An 18,944-nucleotide genomic window follows, 5' to 3' on the forward strand; every position below is an offset into this window, starting at 1 on the left:
AAAGGAGAAGACAGAAAAACTCACAGCAGATGAAGGAGCAAGATAAAAACCCGCCAGACCTAACAAATGAAGAGGAAATAGGCAGTCTACCTGAAAAAGAATTCAGAATAATGATAGTCAAGATGATCCAAAGTCTTGGAAATAGAATAGACTAAGTGCAAGAAACATTTAACAAGGACGTAGAAGAACTAAAGATGAAACAAGGAATGATGAACAACACAATAAATGAAATTAAAAATACTCTAGATGGGATCAATAGCAGAATAACTGAGGCAGAAGAATGGATAAGTGACCTGGAAGATAAAATAGTGGAAATAACAACTGCAGAGCAGAATAAAGAAAAAAGAATGAAAAGAAGTGAGGACAGTCTCAGAGACCTCTGGGACAACATTAAACGCACCAACATTTGAATTACAGGGGTTCCAGAAGAAGAAGAGAAAAAGAAAGGAACTCAGAAAATATTTGAAGAGATTATAGTTGAAAACTTCCCTAATATGGGAAAGGAAATAGTTAATCAAGTCCAGGAAGCACAGAGAGTCCCATACAGGATAAATCCAAGGAGAAAGACACCAAGACACATATTAATCAAACTGTCAAAAATTAAATACAAAGAAAACATATTAAAAGCAGCAGGGAAAAACAATAAATAACACACAAGGGAATCCCCATGAGGTTAACAGCTGATCTTTCAGCACAAACTCTGCAAACCAGAAGGGACTGGCAGGACTAATATAAAGTGATGAAGGAGAAAAACCTGAAACCAAGATTACTCTACCCAGCAAGGATCTCATTCAGATTTGATGGAGAAATTAAAACCTTTACAGACAAGCAAAAGGAGAGAGAGTTCAGCACCACCAAACCAGCTTTACAACAAATGCTAAAGGAACTTCCCTAGGCAAGAAACACAAGAGAAGGAAAAGACCTACAATAACGAACCCAAAACAGTTAAGCAAATGGGAATAGGAACATACATATCGATAATTACCTTAAATGTAAATGGACTAAATGCTCCCACCAAAAGACACAGACTGCCTGAATGGATACAAAAACAAGACCCATATATATGCTGTCTACAAGAAACCCACTTCAAACCTAGAGACACATACAGACTGAAAGTAAGGGTATGGAAAAAGATATTCCATGCAAATGGAAATCAAAAGAAAGCTGGAGTAGCAATTCTCATATCAGACAAAATAGACTTTAAAATAAAGACTATCAGAAGAGACAAAGAAGGACACTCCATAATGATCAAGGGATCGATCCAAGAAGAAGATATAACAATTGTAAATATTTATGCACCCAACATAGGAGCACCTCAATACATAAGGCAAATACTAACAGCCATAAAAGGGGAAATGGACAGTAACACATTCATAGTTGGGGACTTTAACACCCCACTTTCACCAATGGACAGATCATCCAAATAAAAATAAATAAGGAAACACAAGCTTTAAATGATACATTAAACAAGATGGACTTAATTGATATTTAAGGACATTCCATCCAAAAACAACAGAATACACATTTTTCTCAAGTGCTCATGGAACATCCTCCAGGATACATCATATCTTGGGTCACAAATTAAGCCTTGGTAAATTTAAGAAATTTGAAATTGTATCAAGTATCTTTTCCGACCACAATGCTCTGAGACTAGATATCAATTACAGGAAAAGATCTGTAAAAAATACAAACACATGGAGGCTAAACAATACACTACTTAATAACAAAGTGATCACTGAAGAAATCAAAGAGAAAATCCAAAAATACCTAGAAACAAATGACAATGGAGACACGACGACCCAAAACCTATGGGATGCAGCAAAAGCAGTTCTAAGAGGGAAGTTTATAGCAATACAATCCTACCATAAGAAACAGGAAACATCTCGAATAAACAACCTAACCTTGCACCTAAAGCAATTAGAGAAAGAAGAACAAAAAACCCCCAAAGTTAGCAGAAGGAAAGAAATCATAAAAATCAGATAAGAAATAAATGAAAAAGAAATGAAGGAAACGATAGCAAAGATAAATAAAACTAAAAGCTGGTTGTTTGAGAAGATAAACAAAATTGATAAATCATTAGCCAGACTCATCAAGAAAAAAAGGGAAAAGACTCAAATCAATAGAATTAGAAATGAAAAAGAGGAAGTAACAACTGACACTGCAGAAATACAAAAGATCATGAGAGATTACTACAAGCAACTCATTGCCAATAAAATGGACAACCTGGAAGAAATGAACGAATTCTTAGAAATGCACAACCTGCTAAGACTGAATCAGGAAGAAATAGAAAATATGAACAGACCAATCACAAGCACTGAAATTGAAACTGTGATTAAAAATCTTCCAACAAACAAAAGCCCAGGACCAGATGGCTTCACAGGCAAATTCTATCAAACATTTAGAGAAGAGCTAACACCTATCCTTCTCAAATTCTTTCAAAATATAGCAGAGGGAGGAACACTCCCAAACTCATTCTATGAGGCCACCATCACCCTGATACCAAAACCAGACAAGGATGTCACAAAGAAAGAAAACTACAGGCCAATATTACTGATGAACACAGATGCAAAATTCCTCAATAAAATACTAGCAAACAGAATCCAACAGCACATTAAAAGGATCATACACCATGATCAAGTGGGGTTTATTCCAGGAATGCAAGGATTCTTCAATATACGCAAATCAATCAACATGATACACCATATTCACAAATTGAAGGAGAAAAACCATATGATCATCTCAATAGATGCAGAAAAAGCTTTTGACAAAATCCAACACCCATTTATGATAAAAACTCTGCAGAAAGTAGGCATAGAGGGAACTTTCCTCAACATAATAAAGGCCATATATGACAAATCCACAGCCAACATCTTCCTCAATGGTGAAAAACTGAAACCATTCCACTAAGATCAGGAACAAGACAAGGTTGCCCACTCTCACCACTCTTATTCAACATAGCTTTGGAAGTTTTAGCCACAGCAATCAGAGAAGAAAAGGAAATAAAAGGAATCCAAATCGGAAAAGAAGAAGTAAAGCTGTCACTGTTTGCAGATGACATGATACTATACATAGAGAATCCTAAAGATGCTACCAGAAAACTACTAGAACTAATCAATGAATTTGGTAAAGTAGCAGGATACAAAATTAATGCACAGAAATCTCTTACATTCCTATACACTAATGATGAAAAATCTGAAAGTGAAATCAAGAAAATACTGCCACTTACCATTGCAACAAAAAGAATAAAATATCTAGGAATAAACCTACCTAAGGAGACAAAAGACCTGTACGCCGAAAACTATAAGACACTGATGAAAGAAATTAAAGGTGATACAAATAGATGCAGAGATATACCATGTTTTTGGATTGGAAGAATCAACATTGTGAAAATGACTCTACTACCCAAAGCAATCTACAGATTCAGTGCAATCCCTATCAAACTACCAATGGCATTTTTCACAGAACTAGAACAAAAAATTTCACAATTTGTATGGAAACACAAAAGACCCCGAATAGCCAAAGCAATCTTGAGAACGAAAAACGGAGCTGGAGGAATCAGGTTCCCGGACTTCAGACTATACTACACAGCTACAGTAATCAAGACAGTATGGTACTGGCACAAAAACAGAAAGATAGATCAATGGAACAGGCTAGAAAGCCCAGAGATAAACCCACACACATATGGTCACCTTATCTTTGATAAAGGAGGCAGGAATGTACAGTGGAGAAAGGACAGCCTCTTCAATAAGTGGTTCTGGGAAAACTGGACAGGTACATGTAAAAGTATGAGATTAGATCACTCCCTAACACCATACACAAAAATAAGCTCAAAATGGATTAAAGACCTAAATTTAAGGCCAGAAACTATCAAACTCTTAGAGGAAAATATAGGCAGAACACTCTATGACATAAATCACAACAAGATCCTTTTTGACCCACCTCCTAGAGAAATGGAAATAAAAACAAAAATAAACAAATGGGACCTAATGAAACTTCAAAGCTTTTGCACAGCAAAGGAAACCATTAACAAGACCAAAAGACAACCCTCAGAATGGGAGAAAATATTTTCAAATGAAGCAACTGACAAAGGATTAATTTCCAAAATTTATAAGCAGCTCATGCAGCTCAATAACAAAAAAACAAACAACCCAATCCAAAAATGGGCAGAAGACCTAAATAGACATTTCTCCAAAGAAGATATACAGACTGCCAACAAACACATGAAAGAATGCTCAACATCATTAATCATTAGCGAAATGCAAATCAAAACTACAATGAGATATCATCTCACAACAGTCAGAATGGCCATCATCAAAAAATCTAGAAACAATAAATCTGGAGAGGGTGTGGAGAAAAGGGAACCCTCTTGCACTGCTGGTGGGAATGTGAACTGGTACAGCCACTACGGAGAACAGTAAGGAGGTTCCTTTAAAAACTACAAATACAACTACCATACGACCCAGCAATCCCACTCCTGGGCATATACCCTGAGAAAACCATAATTCAAAAAGAGTCATGTACCACAATGTTCATTGCAGCTCTATTTAAAATAGCCCAGAGATGGAAACAACCTAAGTGTCCATCGACAGATGAACAGATAAAGAAGATGTGGCACATATATACAATGGAATATTACTCAGCCATAAAAAGAAACGAAATTGAGCTATTTGTAATGAGGTGGATGGACCTAGAGTCTGTCATACAAAGTGAAGTAAGTCAGAAAGAGAAAGACAAATACCATATGCTAACATATATATATATGGAATCTAAAAAAAAAAAAAAGGTTCTGAAAAACCGAGGGGCAGTACTGGAATAAAGACGCAGACGTAGAGAATGGACTTGAGGACATGGGGAGGGGAAAGGGTAAACTGTGACGAAGTGAGAGAGTGGCATGGACTTATATATACTACCAAATGTAAAACAGATGGCTAGTGGGAAGCAGCCACATAGCACAGGGAGATCAGCTCAGTGCTTTGTGTCCACCTAGAGGGGTGGGATAGGGAGGGTGGGAGAGAGATGCAAGAGGGAGGTGATATGGGGATATATGTAAATGTATAGCTGATTCACTATGTTATAAAGCAGAAACTAACACACCATTGTAAAGCAATTATACTCCAATAAAGATGTTTAAAAAAAAAGAGAGAGAAAACGAAATGCTTTTAACATTGCTTCATTAATGTATGGTTTTGCTGACAAAAGAGCAGAAAGAAAGGAACACTCATGGAGGGAAACTTGCGATACACAGTCTGGAAAAGAGTTTGGTTATATATCTGAAACCCTTATGAAGAAAGTTTTCTAGTCTTTGACTCACTAATTTCACTGTTAGGAATCTATCTTTTAAAAAATCATCAGACTAATAAGGACCTACTGTATAGCACAGGGAACTCTTCTCAATACTCTGTAATGACCTACGTGGAAAACAAATCTAAAAAAGAGTGGATATATGTATATGTATAATTGATTCACTCTGCTGTATAGCAGAAACTAACACAACATTGTAAATCAACTATATTCCAATAATAATGTTTTAAAAAATCATCAGAGATACAATTTAATATCTATGCATAAGATGTTCATTGTTGTTTAGCAGAAAAACAGATATAAATTTGCAAAAATAAGAGGTAAATAAATTAGGGTTCATTCAAATGACAAGTTATCCAGCTGCTAAAAGACATGTATTTGTGAAGAACTGCTAATGACAGATAAAATGTTGCTGATATTACACAGGGAAAAACAGTAGGATTTTAAATATTATAGTATGACCCAAAAGCAATATGTAAAAAATATATAGGCACATATACACCAGAAACATTTATGCTGGCATCTATGGTAGTTAAGAGCATGGCCTTTGAAAACAAACCGACCTGGTTCAAATCCCAGCTGTGCTGCTTTCCAGCTGTATAACCTTGGGCAAGTTAGTTAACCTCTGTGTGCCTCAGAATGCTCACCTGGAAAATGGGGATAACAGTACCTACCTTACAGAGCTGAAGAGACATTAAATGAGATAATTCATGCAAATGGCTCAGCAACATGCCTGGCACTCTGCAAGTGCTCACTAACTACTAGCCATTAGGAGCATCATCAACATAGGAGACGAATGGGGGGAAATGCACCTAAACGTTAACAGGGGTTACCTATCTCTGGGGGGTAGGATTCCAGATCCTTTCAATTTTCTCCTCTGTACACTTCTTGTTTTTTCAAAGTTTCCACAACAAGTGTTATGGAATCGGAAGGAAAAAGGTGTTACAGAAAAAGAACGTCTGGTTAATTATTAGTATTTGCTACGTGCGGTGGTGGACGGAGGCAGGAAGGGGGCAGCACGTGGGGCAGAGAGCGAGCAGCGCTTTCACTCATTGCTGGTGGTTTCTCGGTGCGCTGCAGCCGCCGCCATCCGTCACAAGCCTCGCTACTCACAGGCGCAGTCCCTCGAAAGCCGTCCTCTCCGGTGTTGGTCACAGGAAACTCGCCCTGCCAAATGTTGGCATAATGTTGGCCCTTCGGCTGCAGTCTGTTGCCCCAGGGGAAGAGTCTGTCAGAAGAGACACAGGCATCAGCCTGTCAAACAGACACAGGCTTCTGGACGAAAGTCAAGAGGAGGAAGGCAGTGAAAGAGAGAACATTGCTTGCTTGTTCCGAGTGAGCTATTTTTAAAAAAAAAAAAAAATACATAAAGCTTTTAATCAGGATTTTTTTTTAACTTCCGCACAACCAGTTCATGTCAAGTTCACAACAACCTTGGTCTCTCCCGAGGACTCAGGAGGCCTGAAATAAATCACAGAACTAAAAGAAGGGTTTATAGGAGGCTGGGAAAGCAGACATCATCCTGGACTTATATGGAAGCATGATCAGGCAACATCACACTGCACTTTTTTATAAAGCCTTCGTTATTTTAAGGAACCTTTCCTAGATGTGACCCAAACATGAGTTTTCTGTCTCATGGCTCTGGAAGCAAAAGATATATTGCTGCTTCAGGAGATGCCTAAAATAAGAAAATCCAAAAAGCAAGGCAGCCTGCCAGGAGGCTCTAAGGAGGACTATGTGACACGGGGATGGCGGCTCAATTGCCGTAGCCCACCTCACCACACACATGGCTTTGGGAGACTGTCAGGGGGTGGTGATCCCTGCATCCATATTTCCTAAGTAACTTCACGGGCAGGAAGAAAGCCCAGCAGGAGTAAGCTGCGATCTGGCTGTGGTTTTAAACCAACTGTCCAGCCAAAGTAAGTTCCGTATATTTAGAAAAAGGTCCACATACTGTTAGGCAAAGACGAGACCCTCCAAGTACCTATTTTGCAGGCCTCCTCGACAGCTGTACTCCCACTCGGCTTCCGTGGGCAACCGCTTCCCGGCCCATGTGCAGTAGGCGACGGCATCGTTCCAGGAGACGTGAAGAACCGGGTGATCTGGCCTGGGGAACAGCGAGAGCAGAGTGAGCAGGGCAGGAACCAGAACAGGAACAGGAACAGGAACCGGCAGGACCGGCTTCAGCAAAGTGCCCATCAGCACCTTCACCTCAATCTGTGATGCTGAGGTGAGCCTGGTCCCCAAATCCAGCCCCAGCCGGGTCACATCTGTCACCCTCGACCACGGGTTTCTGACATCCAAGGCTCCCAAAGAGGTTATGATCCCGCTTGGAACAAGACTCAAAACATTTCTTCACTTTGCATGCAGGCCTGGACCCCCAGAGAATCTCACTTGGTGCAGTAGGTGTGGAGACGCACCAGTCAGATCCCCCTATGAGGAAGGAATGATTTTCCAGCTGCTGGGCGTGGCATCAGCAGAAGCTTCCAGCTCTCGGCTCCTTTAGGAGAGCTGCAAAGAGCCGCCTTACAGTCAGCGAGGACCAACCACGGCAGGGGCATAAAGGCGCAGCCGTGTGAATTCACCATAGCTAAATCCTACGTGTCATTTATACCCCAGAGCCCCAAGGACTGGGTGGGATGTCCTGGACCTGCACTGTAGTCTTGGCTTCTCCCTCTGCCCAATCCTGTTTCCTCCCCATCCCTTCCACAGGTGTGGATCCCCTTATACAAATATTCTTCACACCAAGCTCTATCTAAGCATCTGTTTCCAGAGAATCCAATCTGTGATACTTGGCCTTAAACTTTGTGTCTTTCTGCTACAGATGAGTCAGCTATATGTGCCTCACTCTAGCAAGTGAGGAATCTAGCAGATTCCAAATAAATCTTTATTTTTTCTGAAAGTATAGAGGGGTAGGGAAGGTTAGGGGGAAAGTTTGAGAGTAAGGGGATAAACATATTTACCCAGCACCAGATAACTTTAATTCCCTGCTCACTCTTTCTCAGGTGGACTCTACATTCCTAGGCTATTTCTTAAGCATCTTTGAATTCCCTACAGTAATTACACAACTTTCACTTATTCTTTAAAAGCGTTTATTGAGTACCTATTACATGCCAGTCACTGTTTTCAACACTGATATTAAGACATGCACTTTTCTCAGAAGAAGGACTCACTCAGTGGATATAATACATTCCACTCTCACTTTCCCTTCTACCCTTCACTTTTTCTTCTACTATTAAATTCAGGAAAGAAGATAATAATTGGGACCTAAGAGGCCGTCAACCTGAGGTACCCAAGAATCCTACAACTTTCCACCTCATGGCCTATTTCTACCACAGAGGCTACCACCTCAGGCTTTGAAAGATTTCTGATGTTTTCAAGGGGCTATATCCCTAAAGCTGAACTTCATGCACTTCCAGATTCCTGACAATGAGGTCAATAACCGGGAATGTTGTCAAAAATAGAAGCTCGAAAATCCCATCTGAAAAATTGGGTTAGGAGAACAGTTTTCTTGGGCTGTTGAGATGCTGAGTCCTGACCCAAACCTTTCTGCGTCTTCAGGGCTTAAAGTGCTATCCATTTTTGCTTGAGATAATTATTTCTTTGCCACCCTGGAGACTTGCTGACCGACTTGCAGCTCTGTGGTTTTTCGGTCAGACGGTGGCTTCAAAGTATGTCAGTCCAGGACTGGAGACAACATGAGTCCTAAACCCAAGGGATGAGCTTCTACCGCGGCCACCTGGCAGGACACCACCACTTATCTGTAAGACAGATGGTCTCCTTCCTCTCAATGACCCACTCATGAGGGAGAGCAAACAGACAAGTTGTAAAGGTTAAACATGTCATGAGATTTGTAATAGGCCTGTCAAAGGGGGAAAAAATCTCCAAGAGGGAACCCTCTGACAGGCCAAATGAGGGAGGAGGAAGGCCACTTATTAAGAGCTCTCTGTGAGCTAGGTGCTATGTTTGGGTCTGTACATACAGTATTTCCTGCCATCCTATTTTCCTACCGACCAAGTCAGTAGAGTTTTTCATACTCACTCTTTTATACAAGACGGCCACTGAGTTTCTTTTCAACAGCATAGGAACCTATTTTGGAATGAAACATGTCATCTGGGGAAAGACCCACCAGCCTCACCTGTGCAGGACAGTAGAGTCGGGCCCTTCTGGGTGTCTCCAGTTAGCGCCTTTAACAGGTAACCACCAGGGAGCAGCTGCCACCTCAAAGCAACCCAGAATAAGCTGAGGTTAGCTATGATGCCTCTAGAAAAACACTGACTCAGTCTCTGCAGAAAAATATCTCTCTTAAGGTCTTCAACTTCCAGTTGACTTACCAAATAACTTTACCAGAATATCAAAAATAAAGATTTATATGTAACTAAAGCTAACAAATAAGCATTATCTCGGGAATTCTCTGGCGGTCCACTGGTTAGGACTCGATGTTTCACTGCTGTGGTCCAGGTTCAGTCCCTGGTTGGGGAACTAAGATCCAGCAAGCCACACGCTGTGGCCAAAAAAAACAAAAGCATTATCTCCCATCATAAAGCACCACAGTGATTAAATAAATACGTATCTAAATGGTGTGTGTCTCCAAGAATTTTAAAAGACACACTGCTAGCTCAGCCTCTATAATCTCTAACAAGTGAGACAGGTAGTACTCCTCCTATTTAAAAGATGGTGAAACAGCATCAATCTTATAGTTAAGTGCCGGGCTGAAGGTCAACCGAGGTAGCCAGAGACCAAGCTGAAGCATAGCATAAAGAGCTGGAGTGTGTTTTCAAAAGACCCTGGTTAATCTCCAGCCCAACAATAGTTGTATGGCTCTGGGCAAGTTCACTGCTTGCCTGGCCCCAGAGTCCTCATCTGTGAAATGGGAGCAGGCCCGCCTGCCTCACCTACCTCAGACTCAAAGGAGGCTGCATTAGATAGGACTGGGAAGTGGTCAGCCCAGATCCTGTTCCCAGAACCTTACCTCCTACTTTACAGTTCTGTTAACCCAAATACCAAAATCAAGTGGCCCTCATTTAGTGATTGATTGAGAACGTGGCTTTGGAGTCAGGCAAAATGAGATGTGACTCATGGCTCTGCCACTCCTACGGTGACCCCTGGTAACCTAATCAACCTCCCCACACCTGTTTTCTCATTTGTAGGTGAAGACAGTAACAATGCCTACCTCAGGGGTTATTACAAGGAGGAAACAGAACATACACACAGGGCTTAGGACTATGCCTAGCACTTAGCAAGCACTCAGTAAAGGGAACCAGTCTCAACTAGGGGCCTCATGACAGGAAGAGAGTTACAAAAAAATTACCATCATCAATGATGCTAATACTAAGTAAAGAAGTTTGCAAATGTTTCTTCTAATATAAACCAGAGCAGACTCAAGGTTATCCCCATGACAATGTTACTCTCAATCCTCTGCGTCCTGATGAGCCAGCCTGAGTGGAAGAGAAGGGGGAATGTGTTCCTGCTAACAATTACAGCAATCACTGAAAACACCAAACCCTGTCTTGTTCTTTTTTCACATCAGCGCAATCAAAACATTCATGGTATTCCAATCACAATTTGATGGAAAAAGCCAAATTCTTTTATATTTCAACGAAAGAGGCATTGTGTCCTTAAAGGACACTACTGCAAAGTGTTTTATTTTTCAGAGAGCAGGAGAGGTGAACGGCATGGCTTCTTCCTATTCCTTCTGTAGTACTGCGGAATCTTTAATGGGGAGATGTTCTCGCTGACTACTCTGCTTGATGTTTAGGTGCCAGTGACAGGTAACTCATTCCATGTCAAGGGAAGACCTGCAGAGAAAGCCCAGGTCATCCCACTCTTACATTCCAGTATCTTTACATCACTCACCCACCTCTACCCTACCCCCAACACTAAGGCCACCAGAAGGTTCTATTTCTCAAATAAAAAATAAAAAATTTTAAAAAAAGAGAAGAAGAAAAAAAAAACAAACAGGAAAAATGTTAACCTTTGTTAAATCTGGGTGGTAGGAACTAGAATGCCTATTTTTCTTATACCCTATTGTGCTTTGAAATATTTCATCATTAGCAATTTTTTTAACATCTTTATTGGAGTATAATTGCTAACACAATGGTGTGTTAGTTTCTGCTGTATAACAAAGTGAATCAGCTATACATATACATATATCCCCATATCTCCTCCCCCTTGCGTCTCCCTCCCACCCTCCCTATCCCACCCCTCTAGGTGGACACAAAGCACCGAGCGGCTCTCCCTGTGCTATGCGGCTGCTTCCCACTAGCTATCAGTTTTACATTTGGTAGTGTATATATGTCCATGCCACTCTCTCACTTCATCCCAGCTTACCCTTTCCCCTCCCCATGTCCTCAAGTCCATTAGCAATTTTTAAAATAGATTTATTTATCTATTCTATTACTGATGGGCATTTGGGTAGCTTCCAGTTTGGCTACTATGACTGGTACTACTTCTGTGAACATTCTTGAAAGCTCATGACTTAGTAAATATGCATAAGCATTTCTGCTGATTGCATACTGTGGAGTGGAACTGCTGGATCCCAGGGTAGACACAGGCACAGCTTTAGTAAAGACAGCTGAACACAAGCCTTAATGGCAGAAGTCCTCCACGGTTCCCAACCTTCTTCAACAGGGAACTTCCATGGAGTTGGCTTGTGTGCGGTAGACCCAGGGCAGCTGCTCCAGTGGCCTCTGAGTCCATTCCCTTTCCCTCTCCTCTTCCCCTTAACTCACTCTGGTTGCATATATTTACTGAGCACCTACTATCTGCCTGGAGCTAAGCCTAATTCCTAAAGGGGATCTTCAACTCCCAGAATCCTCTGAGTATGACTTAAGACAGTCGGTATATTGAGAGTTTTTCAATTATTTATTGCACATATTTATCTTACATGGTTAACTACACAAAGCAGGATACAAAGTGTGAACCTAGGCATTTTATTTTCTTCCAAAAATATCTACAAAACTCAAATTGGTGGGTCCGGGTACCACCTTACAAACATCACTTCTATAGCTCCTACTCAACTTCCTCCCTGTCATATACACAAACTTGCCTCTCCTTCTAGATATCTGCTTTTCATTTCTCCCACTATCACTCTTGAATGAAATCTTTCACATTTCTTAGCAACCCATCGAAAACAGACCACCGCAGCACTACTGACTTATTAGGCCACATAATTCCTTGTTGGAGGGGTGCTGTCCCGTGCGTTGTAGGATGCTCAGCCGCATCGCAGACCCCTCCCCACTAGATGCCAGTAACATCCTACCCGCAACCCAACTATGACAACCAAAACTGTACCCATATTCACCATGCCCCAAACAAGACAAAGCTACGGGTCCTATAAGGGAACCTAACGGCATCGCCACCTGTCAGAAAGACTGTAAGTCCCCATTGTAATGGTCAGATGCAGAGTCAGGAACCATTTCCACATAGGACACATGAAGAAGGAAAGGTAAGTAATCAAAGTCACCCACAACAGAACATAGCCAAGTTTTCCTGGGAAAGCCATGCTTTCTGGCCAAACTAATGGCAAATCCCATCAAGTGTCACCAGGTGCCTTCTTCCAAATATCACTGTTAACTCCATGTTTTTATTTATTTATTTATTTATTTATTAGCATCTTTGAGTATAATTGCTTTACAATGGTGTGTTAGTTTCTGCTTTATAACAAAGTGAATCAGCTATACATAAACATATATCCCAATATCTCCTCCCTCTTGAGTCTCCCTCCCACCCTCCCTATCCCACCACTAGGAGGTCACAAAGCACCAAGCTGATCTCCCAGTGCTATGTGGCTACTTCCCACTAGCCATCTATTTTACATTTGGTAGTGTATAATGTCCATGCCACTCTCTCACTTCGTCCCAGCTTACCCTTCCCCCTCCCCCTGTCCTCAAGTTCATTCTCTACATTTGCGTCTTTATTCCTGTCCTGCCCATAGGTTCTTCAGAACCATTTTCTTTTTTAGATTCCAAATACACGTGTTAGCATAAGGTATTTGTTTTTCTCTTTCTGACTTACTTCACTCTGTATGACAGACTCAACGTCCATCCACCTCACTACAAATAACTCAATTTCGTTTCTTTTTATGGCTGAGTAATATTCCATTGTATATATGGGCCACATCTTCTTTATCCATTCATCTGTTGATGGACACTTAGATTGCTTACATATCCTGGCTATTGTAAATAGAGCTGCAATGAACACTGTGGTACATGACTCTTTTTGAATTATGGTTTTCTGAGGGTATATGCCCAGTAGTGGGATTGGTGGGTCATATGGTAGTTCTATTTTTAGTTTTTTAAGGAACCTCCATACTGTTCTCCACAGTGGCTGTATCAATTTACATTCCCACCAACAGTGCAAGACGGTTCCCTTTTCTCCACACCCTCTCCGGCATTTATTGTTTCTAGATTTTTTGATGATGGCCATTCTGACCAGTGTGACGTGATATCTCATTGTAGTTTTGGTTTGCATTTCTCTAATGATTAGTGATGTTGAGCATCCTTTCATGTGTTTGTTGGCAATCTGTACATCTTCTTTGGAGAAATGTCTATTTAGGTCTTCTGCCCATTTTTGGATTGGGTTGTTTGTTTTTTTGATATGGAGCTACATGAGCTGCTTGTAAATTTCGGACATTAATCCTCTGTCAGTTGCTTCATTTGCAAATATTTTCTCCCATTCTGAGGGTTGCCGTTTCTCCTTGTTTACGTTTTCCTTTGCTGTGCAAAAGCAGGTAGGATTGTATTGCTATAAACTTCCCTCTTAGAACTGCCTTTGCTGCATCCCATAGGTTTTGGGCCATCGTGTTTCCATTGTCATTTGTTTCTAGGTATTGTCCGATTTCCTCTTTGATTTCTTCAGTGATATCTTGGTTATTAAGTAGTGTATTGTTTAGCCTCCATGTGTTTGTGTTTTGTACAGATTTTTTTCCTGTAATTGATATCTAGTTTCATAGTGTTGTGGACGGAAAAGATACTTGATATAACTTCAATTTTCTTAAATTTACCAGGGCTTAATTTGTGACCCAAGATATGACCTATCCTGGAGCATGTTCCATGAACACTTGAGAAGAAAGTGTGTTCTGTTGTTTTTGGATGGAATGTCCTATAAATATCAATTAAGTCCATCTTGTTTAATGTATCATTTAAAGCTTGTGTTTCCTTATTGATGTTCATTTTGGATGAGCTGTCCATTGGTGAAAGTGGGGTGTTAAAGTCCCCCAGTATTATGATTGTATTACTTTTGATTTCCCCTTTTATGGCTGTTAGTATTTGCCTTATGTATTGAGGTGCTCCTATGTTGGATGCATAAATATTTACAGCTGTTATATCTTCTTCTTGGATTGATCCCTTGATCATTATATAGTGTCCTTTTTTGTCTCTTGTAATAGTCTTTAATTTAAAGTGTATTTTGTCTGATATGAGAATTGCTACTCCAGCTTTCTTTTGATTTCCATTTGCATGGAATATCTTTTTCCATCCCCTCACTTGCAGTGTGAATGTGTCCCTAGGTCTGAAGTGGGTCTCTTGTAGACAGCATATATATGGGTCTTGTTTTTGTATCCCTTCAGCCAGTCTATGTCTTTTGGTTGGAGCATTTAATCCATTTACATTTAAGGTAGTTATTGACATGTGTGTTCCTATTACCATTTTCTTAATTGTTTTCAGTTTGTTATTGTAGGTCTTCTTCCTTCTCTTGTGTTTCCTGCCTAGAGTAGTTCCTTTAGCATTTGTTGTAAAGCTGGTTTGGTGGTGCTGAATTCTCTTAGCTTCTGCTTGTCTGTAAAGGTTTCAATTTCTCCGTCGAATCTGAATGAGATCCTTGCTGGGTAGAGTAATCTTGGTTGTAGGTTTTTCCCTTTCATCACTTTAAATATGTCCTGCCACTCCCTTCTGGCTTGCAGAGTTTCTGCTGAAAGATCAGCTGTTAATATTATGGGGATTCTCTTGCATGTTATTTGTTGTTTTTCCCTGCTGCTTTTAATATTTTTTCTTTGTATTTAATGTTTGATAGTTTGACTAATATGTGTCTTGGCGTGTTTCTCCTTGGATTTACCCTGCATGGGACTCTCTGCACGTCCTGGACTTGATTGACTGCTTCCTTTCCCATATTAGGGAACTTTTCAACTATAATCTCTTCAAATATTTTCTCAGTCCCTTTCTTTTTCTCTTCTTCTTCTGGGACCCCTATAATTTGAATGTTGGTGCATTTAATGTTGTCCCAGAGGTCTCTGAGACTGTCCTCACTTCTTTTCATTCTTTTTTCTTTATTTTGCTCTGCAGTAGTTATTTCCATTATTTTATCTTCCAGGTCACTTATCCGTTCTTCGCCCTCAGTTATTCTGCTACTGATTCCTTCTAGAGAAGTTTTAATTTCATTTATTGTGTTGTTCATCATTGTTTGTTTGCTCTTTAGTTCTTCTACATTGTCATTAAACATTTCTTGTATTTTCTCCATTCTATTTCCAATATTTTGGATCATCTTTACTATCATTACTCTGAATTCTTTTTCAGGTAGACTGCCTATTTCCTCTTCATTTGTTAGGTCTGGTGGGTTTTTATCTTGCTCCTTCATCTGCTGTGTGTTCCTCTGTCTTCTCATTTTGCTTAACTTACTGTGTTTGGGGTCTCCTTTTCGCAGGCTGCAGGTTCATAGTTCCCATTGTTTTTTATGTCCGCCCCCAGTGGCTAACGTTGGTTCAGTGGGCTGTGTAGGCTTCCTGGTGGAGGGGACTAGTGCCTGTGTTCTGGTGGATGAGGCTGGATCTTGTCTTTCTGTTGGACAGTACAACGTTCAGTGGTGTGTTTTGGGGTGTCTGTGACCTTATTATGATTTTAGGCAGCCTCTCTGCTAACGGGTGGGGTTGTGTTCCTGTCTTGCTAGTTGTTTGGCAGATGGTGTCCAGCACTGTAGCTTGCTGGTTATTGAGGGGAGCTGGGTCTTAGCCATGAGATGGAGATCTCTGGGAGAGCTTTTGCTGTTTGATATTACATGGAGCTGGGAGGTCTCTGGTAGACCAGTGTCCTGAACTCGGCTCTCCTACCTCAGAGGCACAGGCCTGACACCTGGCCAGAGCACCAAGCTCCTGTCAGCCAAATGGCTTAGAAGAAAAGGGAGAAAAAAAGAAAGAAAAATAAAGTAAAGTTATTAAAATTAAAATTTTTTAAATTATTAAAAATTAAAAAGTAATAAAAAAAAGAACACAAGAAAGAAAGAAGAGAGCAACCAAACCAAAAAACAAATCCACCAATAACAAGTGCTAAAAACTATACTTAGAAAAAAAAAAAAGAAAAAGGACAGACAGAACGCTAGGAAAAATGGTAAAAGAAAAGCTACACAGACAAAATCACACAAATAAGCATAGACATACACACTCACAAAAAGAGAAAAAGGAAAAAAAATATATATATATGTATATATAAAAATAAGAGACCTACCAAATCAATAAACAAATCTACCAATGATAATAAACTCTAAATACTAAACTAAGACAAACATAAAACCAGGAACAAATTAGATGCAGAAAGCAAACCACAAGTCCACAGTTGCTCCCAAAGTCCACCACCGCAAGTTGGGATGATTTGTTGTCTATTCACATATTCCACAGATGTAGGGTACATCAAGTTGATTGTGGAGATTTAATCTGCTGCTCCTGAGGCTGCTGGGAGAGATTTCCCTTTCTCTTCTTTGTTCGCACAGCTCCTGGGGTTCAGCTTTGGATTTGGCCTCAACTCTGCATGTAGGTCACCTGAGGGCGTCTGTTCTTTGCCCAGACAGGTCGGGGTTAAAGGAGCAGCTGATTAGGGGGCTCTGGCTCACTCAGACCAGGGTGAGCGAGGGGTATGGAATGTGGGGCAAGCCTGCGGCAGCAGAGACTGCCATAATGTTGCAACAGCCTGAGGTATGCTGTGTGTTCTCCCAGGGAAGTTGTCCCTGGATCCCGGGACCCTGGCAGTGGTGTGCTGCACAGGCTCCCGGGAGGAGAGGTGTGGATAGTAACCTGTGCTTGCACACAGGCTTGCTGGCTGCAACAGCAGCCTTAGCACTTCATGCCCGTCTCTGGGGTCCATGCTGATAGCTGTGGCTCGTGCCCGTCTCCAGAGCTCCTTTAGGTGGTGCTCTGAATCCCCTCTTCTCACGCACCTGGAAACAACTGTCTCTTGCCTCTTCAGCAGCTCCAGACTTTTTCCCGGACTCCCTCCCGGCTAGCTGTGGTGCACTAGCCCCCTGCAGGCTGTGTTCATGCAGCCAACCCCAGTCCTCTCCCTGGGATTTGACCTCCAAAGCATGAGCCTCAGCTCCCAGCCCCCACCTGCCCCAGTGGGTAAGCAGACAAGCCTCTCGGTCTGGTGAGTGCTGGTTGGCACCGATCCTTTGTGCGGGAATCTCTCCGCTTTGCCCTCTGCACCCCTGTTGCTGCACTATCCTCCGTGGCTCTGAAGCTCCCCACCCCACCACCCCCCGTCTCCACCAGTTAAGGGGCTTCCTAGTGTGTGGAAGCTTTTCCTCCTTTACAGCTCCCTCCCAGAGGTGCAGGTCCTGTCCCTGTTTTTTGTCTGTTTTTTCATTTTTCTTTTGCCCTCCCCAGACACGTGGGGAGTTTCTTGCCTTTTGGGAGGTCTGAGGTCTTCTGCCAGCGTTCAGTAGATGTTCTGTAGGAGTTGTTCCACATGTAGATGTATCTCTGATATATTTGTGGGGAGGAAGGTGATCTCCACGTCTTACTCCTCTGCCATCTTGAAGGTCCCCCTCAACTCCATGTTTTTAAAAACTGTTCTTGAACGCCTGGTCATGTCTTGAAAATAAATGCTATTCTACTATGTCTAGGAACTTATGAAATAAGCACCTTTTGAGAGTCATATGAGCCAGTTAATTCAAGGTTACGTTGCAAATTATGACATCTCTCATTCCTTTTCTTTAACAGAAATAGTCTTCAGGTGTGTTGTTTCCAGATTCACAGCAGCAACATGATCGGACTAGCATATGTGACAAGCCTCAGCCTAAAAAGAGAAATTTGGGTGTTGGGGGGGTGGGGAATGTGGTTGCCCATCTACATATATTCTGTTCAACTGAGACATTTCTAGCTGAGTTACAGCACTCCCTCATATCCAGGGAGAAAAGGACTTAACTTGACCTATTTCAAGTCAACCATCTCCATAGTGACTGTCTTGGGTTTAAGTTGAAACAGCTGTACCAGACAGCCAGAAACCAATTACAATGTAAATAGGATCCTTGTGCGTATTGATATCCCCTTGAGAAATGGACTTCAGAGAGCAAAGACATCTTTTCCCACCTCTCCCTAGGGACATAACCATACATGTAGTAACAGCTTAAAGAAAAGAAAAGGGGAAGACAGCAAAGGTGCCTTTATTCTTGCCAAGTGGTAAATTATGCTTCTCATACACACACAGCCTAGATTGAAGTCAGCACAGGAAAAAGAGCACTGTGTAATTATGCACATTCAAGTGTAAAGATGTCAAGTTCACGACTTTACAACTGTTCTTTTAAAAATTGAATGCATTTAGACAAGAGAATTAAAAAGATGGACATTTCTTGAAACGCAGTATAAACATGACAGTTACCCCATAAAAAGAGCCTGGGAGAATTTTTCAACTGGCACCAGGAAACAATGAGAAATCACAGAT

The 18,944-nt window shown here is 41.2% G+C and overlaps 1 protein-coding gene across 4 annotated transcripts in view; it reads right to left on the minus strand.

The window, feature by feature from the left end:
- The window catches only part of SUMF1 (sulfatase modifying factor 1), a 111,695-nt gene that overhangs the window by 48,215 nt on the left and 44,536 nt on the right, over positions 1–18,944 (minus strand). For all 4 annotated transcript variants that reach the window (XM_067755264.1, XM_067755263.1, XM_067755261.1 and 1 more), the window contains 3 exons: positions 9,440–9,522; positions 7,286–7,408; positions 6,415–6,529 (listed from right to left, as the gene is read on the minus strand). In XM_067755264.1, the coding sequence (XP_067611365.1) occupies positions 6,415–6,529; positions 7,286–7,408; positions 9,440–9,522 (321 nt within the window). The remainder of the gene's footprint in view (positions 1–6,414; positions 6,530–7,285; positions 7,409–9,439; positions 9,523–18,944) is intronic.

Source organism: Pseudorca crassidens, chromosome 10, assembly GCF_039906515.1.
Source record: "Pseudorca crassidens isolate mPseCra1 chromosome 10, mPseCra1.hap1, whole genome shotgun sequence".
NCBI lineage: Eukaryota > Metazoa > Chordata > Mammalia > Artiodactyla > Delphinidae > Pseudorca > Pseudorca crassidens.